This window comes from Grampus griseus, assembly GCF_964374135.1.
Source record: "Grampus griseus genome assembly, chromosome: 4".
NCBI classification, from domain to species: domain Eukaryota; kingdom Metazoa; phylum Chordata; class Mammalia; order Artiodactyla; family Delphinidae; genus Grampus; species Grampus griseus.
The window spans coordinates 4,276,704-4,289,690 of NC_138997.1; the positions used below are offsets into that span (position 1 = coordinate 4,276,704).

General features: G+C 33.4%; 1 protein-coding gene across 3 annotated transcripts in view; it reads right to left on the reverse strand.

Moving 5' to 3' along the window:
• Positions 1 to 12,987, reverse strand: part of FSTL5 (follistatin like 5) — a gene marked incomplete at both ends in the record, with an annotated part of 620,821 nt that overhangs the window by 215,535 nt on the left and 392,299 nt on the right. For all 3 annotated transcript variants that reach the window (XM_082653501.1, XM_082653500.1, XM_082653499.1), the window contains one exon: positions 1,083 to 1,249. In XM_082653501.1, coding sequence (XP_082509627.1) covers positions 1,083 to 1,249 — 167 coding nt within the window. The remainder of the gene's footprint in view (positions 1 to 1,082; positions 1,250 to 12,987) is intronic.

Here is a 12,987-nt window from a genome sequence, read left to right on the forward strand (position 1 = left end):
AACAACCCATAATGCAAACCTAAGATGATTTTGTCGAGGGCCATACCTCTCAAAGAATCTTGAATGCTCCTGAAATTATAGCTGTTCTATGGCACAATGTTCTTGATATCTTGGAGAATTAAAAATTATTCTACATATACTCTGAGGAAATTTCCCAGATGTAAGCAAATTTAGAAAACTTTTAATAGAAGTAAAAAAATCTAAAATGGAGAAATTTTCTTTTTTGAAGCATTCAAGGACACTAACAAGAATATTAGTAAAATGTAACAAATAAGAGTGACTCTCTTGGGCTTGTGTTTTGGGGGTTCTTTATGAAGCAGCAAAGAATAAGTGGATAGGTGATGGCTTTCTTGAGTGAGAGTAAAGAATATCTAAAATTTATATGCAAAGACATTATAGAACCCCAAGATCACTAAGGTAAAGGATTCTCCCACCTCATTTCCACAGACAACCCATAACATACGATTTTTACTTCTTTTCATTATCCAAGATGATGTTCACTTCTTCATGCTCATTTTCAACAGAAAGCATGGAAGGAAGAAATTAATTCCCTGGAGTTTGTTCAGCCTTTGTTTCACCTTTTGGGCTGTACACTCTTTGAGTTTAGATTCTGATTCTCTAGGAATAAACCTGAGTGATGAACATGTTCCTTCATTCCAGAAAAATAAATCATTTATTTGTTTTATTAATATTTATTGTTTGTAATACATTATGAAGTATTTGAAGCAAAAACTTCCTTTACCCACCTTAACACTTCATAAGCTATAGGGTGTTGCTCAACTGTAATAGCAAATACGTAGAGATTCATTGTTGGTAATTATAGAAATTCTTAGAGCCAGACCTTTATGGTTTAAGTTTCTGTGATCCCACCAACACAATGGTATATAACCTGCTTACCACGCTTAAACAAGTGATTTGGATGAACTATTAGTGCCTCCCAGACAGTAGAATGGATATGAAAATGTTCCAATAATTCTCTTCAATTCTACATCTTATTTCATTAAGCTCCTCAGACTTCACAAAGTCTAGAGTATATCATGTGAAATACACAAATTATACACAACCTCTATTTATGTACTCACATTGATGTCTTCCAAATCTAAGTTGTTTAGAATAATATTGTTGCGTTTCCAGATGATCGGAGGTCTGAGTTCTCCCTGAATGGCACAGCTCAGAACTGTGCTCTGTCCCACAGTTGCTGCTGTGATGCTTAGTTTCTGATCTTCAGGCAGACTCAGCTGGATAACCTCTGTAAAGATAGTATCAGGAATGTTGATGAGCATGTAGTTTTGTAAAGTTAATTAGTATAAAGTTTCTGAATACAAGTAATTAAGGCTTTTAATTTGTATAAGATGGAAAAAGCTTGTGATGAAATGAAAAAAAAGTAAATTGTTTCCAATAAAAGGTCAGAATGACATTTCAATTTAACTGATTGACAGGCATCCTCATGAGGCAAAGCACTATTAAACGTGAAATGAATATCAGAAGTAGAGTTATAATAAGCCTGGCAGATTGCACTCAGAAGAGAGAAATTATTTAACTGCCAAATCAACATGTAGTGTGTCATTGGCATCATTGGCATTGAAATAAAAATGCTGTTGTTTATTCACTGATAGATTTATATTGTGGGTGAGGTGAGATCATTGCTGGCTGGCTTCAGAGAACACTAGCATAGCTGAATGGGTAAAATGCCATCACTATGCTGGGAACAAAAACTGACTCTAAATGAATAAGATTTATTTGAGAAGTTGAGGGAGGAAAAACTGAAGTTCATCAACTAAACAGCAAATTCCTGAAATTCTGTCAACTGCCTTTATCAGACAGTGTGGGTCCAGTACAGTTCTTTCCTTATTCTTAAATTTTAAAGTTAAATATATTTTTAAATAACCATTAAACACATTTCTCCTAGTAATGATGCCACAGCAGGAAATATACTTTGTGACCTGGATCCTCTTTCCTGTTTCCAGACAGTCCTAACCAATCTTGGGAATGAATCATGACATTTATATGATTGTCCATGGTCACCAGAGATGCCTGGGATAATCCCACCAGTCTTTATCCATGTGACAACTGCCCTTTAGTTTTCAACTGACACTCGCTGACACACTATTGTTTCTATATTATGTTGAAGTCTTGCCTTGTGACTTTGCTCAGTCTCAGCCAGGTGAGAAATACCAAAATCACTATTCTTACTGAAATTTCCATGTGGGTGGGGAGACCATAATTGTCCTTTGTTCCTTTGTTGTGGTTGATGATATTTTTCATGATGGAGGGGTTGACTGTCCAAAGTGGTGGCTTTTAATTTGCAATAAATATGATCAGGTACAATCAGAGCTGTATCCTCCACAAACCCCTCTTCTTCCCTTCCATCATTTGACCTTCTTTTTCTCTCTTTCTGAATCCTATCTTCCTCTTAAGGAGGAAGAGAAATGCTAATCAAATGATTTTTATAGACTATAACTGTTCAACAAAAAGTTCTTTGAATTTTTGGTACCGCCACAAACTGTGATGTCAAAAAATGGTACAATTCTTTGTCTCAGAAGGCCGGGATTGAACATATAATCCCTACATGCACTTGTTAAGTGTTGATGTTCCACACCATTATCTGATAAAAATAAGCAGAAGGAGATTGACCCTGTTATACAGGATCTTGTCTTTAAAAGCCAAGTTATTTAAGTCATCATTGGTTTGTGTTGTCAAAGAGTGGGGTAAGCAATCTTTTGAAATTTCAAAATCCTATGAGAGAGACTCAGTTCAATGTATTCTTTTGATTTTACATCACTAAGAGAAATAATAGAAATGGGGAACAAACATCTTGGTCAGTCTTTTGTCTTGACAGTTTAATTTTTCCTAATGACATTTCCATATTCACATTGTATTTCAATGTTTCCTGAGTAATAAGACCACAGGGAATGTGTTCAATCTTCTTTTCTTTAATACCCACTCTGTTATACATATTTATATAAAATTACTAAAAGAAAATATACTTGACCAATTAGGCATAGGAAATTTTTGAAATTTGCAGACACAGTGTTTTTTATGTCTTTTTCTTTAATATTACAAACTTACGGGAAGAGAGAAAACTATAAAAGTAATAACATCATGTAGGGTATCAAATAAGAATTATTAACAATTTCCATTAACATTCCTGAATTTCAGCTTCTGTTTCCTCATAAAATCACATACAAGATAATAAGGCATCTATTCTAAAAAATGGTATGTTAGCATTGGCTATTCTGACATTTAGAAATACAATTGGTACTAAGTCACCTTGAAATGTTTTCACTAACCTTCTGCATCTGGTATTAGGTCCCAGGCCTTTTAGATTAGTTGTGCTTTTGGTAGTTATACATTACAATGCTAATTAGATAATATGAACATCTTAGAATAAATGCTGAGATTTGGCATAACATTATGTGGGACATCCTTGTAAAATGGACATCCTTTGAGAGGATGCTTAATTAGAAGTAAGAATTACTATTCACCCGGGAAATATTAACATGCATAGTAAAAACTTATACGTTAAGTTGGAGGTTACATTTTTAAATGATTTTTTAAATTATCTTAGTAATACATGCTATTAAATAATATGTATTTCAAAAAGTCTATAGAATTCTTTCCTGCATGCTTCACCTTTTCTTTAATGTATTATATCGAGCTACATCTACAAAACCAATTACATTTACCTGTTATTCTTCAAAATCAAGTGGTCATTTTCTCAAATAAATTTAGCTGTAAGATTTCTTTTACTTACAGAACTGTCGTGCTCATCTTGACTAGTCTTTCTGATAGTTATTACCAGACTAAGATTTAGTCTCACAAAATCACAAATGTTAAACATTTTTATTCTATATTCTAATGTCATTCAATATGCTTTAATGGATTAAATGTTTATAAAACATGTCACATTTATAAATTTCAGAGAGAAATGGTGATTATTTCTAGAGATACATTAACAACCTGAAACAACAGCTATGAATTAACCTGTAAACTAATTTAAAACTGCATTTAAGATGTAAGATCAGTTGAATCTGAGCATTTGTGTACATTTGAGTGATCATAGTTGTTAGTTTAGAAATAAGAGTTTCAAAGAAAAGTATTGAAATTTAATTCATTATCAATTATCATTAATATACAATTTTGTAGGTATACATTAAAGGTAACATATTTTATTCTATAGCACTCTATTCACAAACATCATATGCTAGTTATGTACAGACAAGTAACAGTTATGTGCAGCAAATAACATCTATCATTTTAGTACTCTATCTCTTTAGCTCCAGTGATATTGCACATTTGAAGGTCTAAGTAAAAACATGTATCATATGACATCAAGAGTCATCTAATGTCCTGACCAAACGTAAAAGCATATAGGTTAGACATAACAGATATTGCTGGGATTTTTGAAACATGTCAGTACTTCTTTTGACCTATAAATTATTCCTCTTATTGGAGGTCCTCTCAAGTATTCAAGGCAAGAAATCAGAGCTCTAGTTGTGGTGCTTCCTTTGATCTTGTATTATGAAGACTATTAATGCCATTTCCAGACCAGCTTCTTTTGTTTGCTCACCTGGGAAAGCTAAGAGGCAAATAATTTTTTTTTTTCTGTGGATCCCTTTCTGCACTTTCTCACCTTCACAACTTGGCTTAGAGGAATATAAAGAGTTTGTTTTCAAAGAAATGAAAAATTGTATTCTCCTCTAGCAGAATCTGAAGTTGGAGAGACAAGTGTAGTTGAATAAAATTTCAAACACTGCACATCAGTATTTATGAAGCGTTTATTCCAGTAGTAACTAGGTGGTGTAAATAGCAATAAAAAGTTTGGTAAAAATAGTATGTAAATTTAGAATAGAACAGAAAGGGAATAAAATATTTTGAATATTTGTGAAACTCCACTTTATAAAAGAAGATGATTTCAGTAAATTTGTTTGAAAATCAGTTCTGTAAAATCATAAGAAGAAAATAACGTATCATAAACAGAATTCTGTTCTTCTAAATGCCTACATCTTTTCAAGTTCCAAAGTACATACTTATGTTGAATATTTTATTTAATTCATTTAAATACTAGTCTCATAATCTTGTTGATCTGATCATACTTACAATTTCTGTTTTAGGAATGATACCTAGAAGAAATTTTATCAGTGATATTTTCAAATAGCGTTTATGTTCCCTTCTCTACTCCACTAAAATGAATTACTAATTAAAAGCAGATAATAATTAAAATAAAAAGAAATACATCACAATAAAAGACACTTAGGAATGCTAGAAGGAATAAATTAATTATTCTCATAATAAGAACATCACAATTACTTAATGACAAGCTCTTTAACTAACTGGGAAATTATGATGGTGTCTTCCGTAAAGAAATAGGTGATATCCAAATAAATGTTACGTCTGAACTAAGTTAGACACACCAATATATACACTAACTTATTATGATAAAATGTCTAGAGTTTTTTATGCTAATTGCTTATCTGTAAACTATTATATGCTTATATCATAATATGTATTATTAAAATAAAACAAAATAAATTAAAAAGAGATTTAGAAACTTCTTCAATAACAATGCAGTAGATAATTTGGACTAACTCTTCCACTGAAGAAATAAAACAACAGCAAAGGATAAATAACCCTGGATTAAATACACATAATATATTTTAAAGAATAAATGAAAGAGATAGTCTTTCTCATTCTTATCCATGAAAGAGACAAGAAGACAATAAGGAATTTCCCAGCCTATGTCCTGAAAAGAATTGTAATTTAGAGAGATGGGATTGCACCTGGAGTCACATTGCTTTGGGAATTTTTCCACCTTAAGAAAATGACTGATCAGCCTAAATGTCCTATATGGCTTCTTATTCCTAGAGACATGGGATAGATGGGATAGGTACAGTACTAGACCACCTCCCTCTCTGTGCCAGGACTTTAAAGCACCTCACTCTGCAAGTGAATGTGTGGACTGCAGGCTATTTTTGTCTGGGTGTCTCATAAAACATAAAGCCTTCCTCTCTATAATAAGATAACATCATCCTAGTTCATCTAATTATTATTATAAAAAATTTTTAAATAAAATATCCAGTACACAATGAAGGATAATATAGAAAACAAAGAGAGACAACAGCATTAAGAGAATGAGGAGAAATAACATACAACCATAACAAAGTCACCAGGATTGTAAAATTTAGGTTTATGAAAATAAAATCAGCTTAGAAATTCTAAAAAAGAACTTAAATATATAATCTATGAACATTATAAGTTTATGAAAGAGTTATATAAGTAGAAAATATGACAACTGAAATTAAGATTAAATTGATGTCATTAAGAACATATTAGACACAGTACAAAAGAGAATTAATAAACTGAAAAAGAAATATTATGGAATAAAAAGCAGAAGAATAAAGATTTAAAAATGCAGTTGAGGTTAACAAAAATAGGTTTATGTGAAACCCAGAAGAAGGAAACAAAGAAAATTGGGCAGAGGCCATATTTGAAGAAATAGTAGTTAAGAATTTTCCATTAGTGTTGAAAGACACCAATCTATAAGTTTAAGATTATTAAATGTCAAGCAAAGAAAATGAAAAGCTAGAATAACCCACATCTAGACACTTAGTAGTGAAATTGAAGAAAATCAAAGACAGAGCAATCTTAAAATTACGTAAATGAAAAAATACAGATTGCATTTACAGTAAGGAGAGTTAAGCAACTGATATAATGAGCAAAAATAGGAACAAAAAACTACTGGGATTATATTTTATGTGATGAAACAAAGTAGAGTCAATCTTACAATTTTATACACATACATAAAAATTAAAATAAGTATATTTTCAAAAAACAGTAAGAAAATTCATCTCTAGTAACTCGTCTTAAGATAAATTCCGAAGGATGTTCTTCAGGCAAAAGGAAAATGATCTCAGATGGAAGCTTAAAGATGCAAAAAGGAAAGGAGAGAAAAAAATGTGTTTAAATATGTGTTAAACTTTAACATTAAACGTTGATACTTCAAGAATGCTTGATAATATAATATATGATTATGTACAATTATAAACATTTATAATAATAATATATTTATAATAATATATAATGGAGATATAATATCTTCATAATCTTATGGTAGAGAAATATTCTTAAACAAGGCACAAAAAACTCACCATTACAGAAATGATTTATAAGTTTTACTACATTATAATTTAGAGTATCTTTTCCTCAAAAGATACTATTAAGAGATAAAAGATGCAAGCCACTGGGCAGGAAAAGATATTTGCCATCTACAAAGCTATCAAAGATCTTATACGTAGACTTAATAAAGATCTCCTAAAAGTAGATAAGAAAAAGACAGTTCCAAAGAACTACCAATAGGAAACTCAAACAAATGCTCCATGAATGAGTAAAACCATGTGACTAAGAAAAATCTAGATAAGTGCTCAACTATATGTATAATCAGGGAGATGCAAATTTAAGCCGAATCTTTCAGATTGGTATGAATCACTAGGTCTAGTGTCAAGAAGAATATGAAGCAACATGAATTCTTATATGCCTTGAACAAGAGTGTAATTTCACATATAAACTTTCTGTATTGGTAAATGAAGCCTCAGCTAGAGAAAATTGCCCTGTCAGCTCCTGTTTCCAAGGACCCAGTTAGCCATATGCCTTGTAGAAGCCTAGAGTATGGCACAGAGATGGCAGAGTATTCAGGTGTTATAAAGACATAGCAGAGGTAGTGATGCATACATTTTCAAGATACCTTTAATATACCGGACAAAGGAAAAAAGAAGAGAAGTCTAAATGTGGAAAGACAAATCTGATAAGGAATAGGAAAAAGGAATCTCAAGTTTATCCTGAAGAAAAGAAGCCACTAGTGAAGAAATTCTGAGAATTCAAGTGAGAATAGAATGACTTCTGTCACAAGTTCTGAAAGAAAGAAGGACTTATAATCACAAGCATAAATAAAAATATTTAGTAGTTAAAACAAAAAAGTCATTTCTTCCTATGTCATTGGTGGGATTTAAAAGTTATGGGAAGAAATAAAAAGGCTTTTCCATAAAAGATTTTTCTGTAAAACAATGAAGCAATATGTTCTTGTGTAAAATTAGAATTTCATTTTTTATTCACCTCATAACTCTGTAATAAGCGCAATACATTATTATAGGCAGGACTGTATTTTGATAATACTTCAAGCAGTTTTACAAGTTAACAATAATGAGTCTCATTTTCCTTTTTATTTATTCATGATTTTGATACTCCTTCTGTGCTCTTACAAACATAATACAATTACCATTCAACTTTTTGTTCCATGTAATTTAATTTCTTTCTTTCAAATAATTATATACAGTTGAATTTTAAACTGGAGTATGTGAAGAACAAGGTTATTCATTCAATGATATGTATGACACTAACAACTTGAAAAATAATTCTTTCTTTATGAAGAATAGTTTTCATTTGAAACCTGACCTAACAAAAACTGTATCCAACAGAGAATTTGGTGGCCCCCCAAGTAGTAAGGTTAGTTTTAACTTTATGATTTGGAAAACTTCAAGAGTGCATACAACTGGATGATTTTCACATGATAGGTATATAGGCTGGAATAATAAGTATTGATATTTCAAGGTATGTTATACCAAGTTTAATGTTTCTTTACAAGTGAATTGCTCCTTGTAGGATTAGGATAAAAGAAAACTGTCAGCATTCACTCAATGGTTAATATTTGCCAGGCATTGTTCTAAGTGGTTGATTCATTTAACCTTCACATCTAAGAGTTAGATGCTATAATGACCCTATTTTTTTTTCTTTTTGTGGTACTATTAGGTAAGGAAGAAGTAAATAATTGAAGTTTCACCAGACGTCTTGTGATCAGATAGGAACTTTCCCCACAAAAGGACACAGAAAGAGGAGTTGAGGTCCTTGATCACAAATGGTGAGAAGAAAGAAAACACCCTATCATTGGATAATGTGTAAAGCAATTGTCTTAAAAAGATGCATGCTACTGACAAAGAAGCCTGCATAACATGGGGATGAAAGCATGAACTATATTACCAGCAAGTCACATTTGAGATATGACTTGATGTCTGCCCCAGTTTGATTTCTAATGCACACTATTTAGAAGACTTTTGACAAGTGACTTAAACTCCAAGTCTCATTTTTTCCATCTTTATAATAAAGATGGTACCGAACTCTTAAGAATATTGTGAAGATAAGATATGATATTTAAAAATACTTATGACTGTGTCTAGCCTTTAGTAAATTCTGCATAGGCTGCAGCTGCTATTACTAGTGAAGAGCTATCAAAGTGCTTGTAGGTTAAGATAGGTGCCATTTCACCCAGCTTATAAATATAACCTTGTGATCACTTTGAGAAAGGTACTGCTTATATAAAATCTCATTGGTTTAATTTTCATAGATATTACTTAAGCATGAGAGAAAAAATCCCAGCCTCATGACCCATTAGGCTGCTTGTGCTGTAGTTTTACTTTCACCTACAAACTAAGTACCCTTGAGGTTGAACTTATATATCTGCATGTTAAAAAAAAAAGAGGCTATGGAACACAATGATAATCACTCTTCTATTTATAAACAATTGTGAAGAATATCAATGAAATGTTGAAGTAATCAAGTATTTTTCCCTGTATGATTTATTGGTATAAATATCATATGATTTGAGAACATTTGATATTGAGATCCAAATCCCTGAATGCATAAAATACTGAAGTTTCTTGCTGTCTTTAATATTTCTTTTAAAGTTTCAGTATGATTACTTATATATGGAATTCAATGAGGTAATCTGGGATGAGAAATTGCATAGATATGTGAAAGAGACAACCCCACATGAACAGTTTGCTGTGAATCCTCATTTGTCAGTCCGAGTAAAGCAATCAGCTAATCAATACACATTTCCTGTATGTTAACAGTGTGCTCAGTGGCCTGTTAAAAAGCTATTACAGATACGAGGAAAGAATGTTAACCTGTGTTCATTCCCTCAGTTTATCTCTGGGAAACCCCAGGATGATAATGCAGGAGAAGTGAATCAGACGATGCATTATTTTCTCTGTCTTTAATAAACTGAAAAAATGTCACCATTTTTTAATATTACGGCCAGGCAGACAGAGCTAAACAAATGAACTATTCATTCCACACAGTGAAAGAGAATTTGAGCATTTTCCACTGAAAAAGACTTTAGCATTGTTTGTCTAATTAAAACGATCCAGGTAAGAAAGTCTGCTATTAGTCATAATGCACTGCTTTACTGGTAAAACTGAAACTGGGATCCAGAGCACTGGCCTTCACTACGAAGTTTTACAGATTTAGAGCCTCTCTAAGATGTTACAGCAAATGGATGTGAAGGATGGGGAACTGAACGTTGGCTGTTCATTCTGGCAGCTCTTCACATCTGAAGATGGGCCTCAGCTATGGAAATCCAGAAACAAATTTAAACAATTCATCCAGAAGTAATTAGCCCATTGGAGATTGACTGAGCTAATCAAAACCACAGGATACTTTTGTTCATCCTGGAATACCAATTTATTCATTTACAAATGGGAAAGCCTCAGGTTTAGTAAGTAGTGTCAGCTGAGAGCCTGGGAATATCCCTTGTAGTGCACAGGTCAAAAAGCTTCTCAAGGCTGATGAATAGAAAATTACAAAAAAGGGAGTTGGCTATTCCTTAACCAGTCAAGCTCTAATCAGCTAATGAATTGCCCTTTTCAACTCTAAAGGCATTTCTGTGTAGAGAGCCTTTCTTTTTCTTGTCACTTTCAAGTTTACTGACAAATTCTTAGTTCTTGGTCTCCTTTTCCTTTTTTTTTCACACCACGCATATCACCATATGTTTGCAAGTAGACCATTAACTCAGGTAGGCTATAAAAGAGTTCAGCTATTAGAGCCTTCTTCAGATAAGCAAATGTTCCCACAGTTGTGGGCTTGGCAAACTACATCCATGAACCAAATCTGGCCCACCACCTGCTTGTATAAATAAAGTTGTATTAGAACTCAGCCATATCCATTCATTACTACTGTCTGTGCTATTGTCTATGGCTGATTTCTGCTATATAGGCAGAGTTAAGCAGTTGCTATAGAAAATTCATGGTATGCAAAGTCTAAAATATTTCTGCTGGCCCTTCACAGAAAGTCGCCTACTCAGCTGAAACACAACTTTGATGGTTTTACTTTCCTTCAATATGCTTCACTTATTTAAATGTGATCTATTGGATTCTGCTCATTCTCTAGGTCAGAACAGTAGTGAGGACTAAAATATTGCTTCTGCCATATCAGTAAACAAAGGATGTTGCAGCCATGAAGCCATGACATGAGGGCTGCCCAGACAGTGCACCCTGAGGAAACTCAGGATGAGAAAGCACAGGATGCTGGCCCCAGAGAGCTGAGGTGCACATCAAAGGAATGATTTCAGTGAGCCCGGACTCTTGCGTCTTCCCATACAGAGAAAAGTGCTAAATTCCTTAACTCAAGATGTCTGGTTTTCTTTAATTAATAGCCATCTTCTGATGTTCCGTCTACCTGGTCTTTGTTGCAAAAACTCCTGTATATCCCGGCTCCTCCCTGACCTCTTCCGAGCAGTTCTCTCAGAGCTATCTCAGAGGCTGTCTCCTGGGCTTGAAGTCCCAAGAATGTCCGCCGAATAAAACATAACTCTCAACTTTTATGTTGTGCATTTTTTTCAGTCGACACTAAGCATAAAATAATTACGCAGAGAATACATGAAAATTGTACCCATTTACAATGGGTGAGTTTGTAAAGTACCAATGTATGTTTTATCTTTGAGTCCTCTGTAAAACACAGAAGGATGAGTTTCTATTAGAACTCCAATAGTTGCTCCTTTTAGAGTCCAATGCAAAATGCAAATGTGAGTTAAATTTTTCTTGTCCAAATGCAATTTCTTAGTCCCTGATGATGGCGTCCTACTGGTCCCCAAGTTTATAAACTTCCCTAAGTTTATCATGTAAAACAGTGATAATTTCTCCCCTCTTCTTCCAATCGAAATACTAACTCCCAGGGTACATTCTCAGCCAGAAGGAAAGCTATCTGATTTTCCCATGTAAGTCATTCACAGTACTAGTCCGTGAACAAACTTGATTGCCAAGACAGTATTTACATTTTAATAGGGAACATTTTAATTCAAATGTATTTTAACCAAAAAGATGCTTAGCAGAAATGCTTTTGAGATGAAAATCTTCCTAGGAACACTTGTCAACACTGCTACCACTTTCTTTCTAAGAAATCAGAGGGACCTAGATCTGACTAGGACTGCCTTCCTGTTTTTCTCAGTTTGACTAACCTTTAGACAAAACCTGTCTGGATTATAAACCTATGACTTCCCTTTTCTTAAGAAAGTTGCAGTGTATATTCTTTCTCTGCCCCTTTGGGATGTAAGTCTTCTCTCAGCTTGCTGCAGGTTTTATAATCCAGGAATGTCTTTCTCTAGGACCTAGGAGCTTTCCCTTTGAAATGTAACCATCAGGGAAGATAGTACCCCAATTTCAGTCTCTGTGAGGATGTAGGAGTTTAAATGCAATAAGTGCCAATTAGCAGACAGACTTGTCTGAATCCCATTGACCAACTTCATCTCCCTCCCCCGCATTGCCATTCAGTAATTTTCCACTTGCTCACCTCGGTACCTAATAACTCTCCTGCCTTCTGTGTCAGTGGGGTTGAATTCAACCTCTCCCCGCATTGCGATAGTCTTGACTCCTATTACAAAATTCTTGATTAAAGTCTCCCTTGTCTTTTTAACTTGTCTGGTGCAGCTTTTCACTGACAATCAAAAATCAGATTTCTGTTTCTGAAAAATTACCAATATTTACTTACCTTCATTCTTTCTCACTCATACTTAAGAGAGAGAGAGTTTACAAAGTATTAACGGAAGAATGAGTAACACTTATTTATGATCTATAATTATAGAGAGGACGAGAATTGAAGAAAGATAGAGATTGTGCTGGTTTGTTGTACCTCTCCCCAAAATAAAAATCCATAAATTTAACG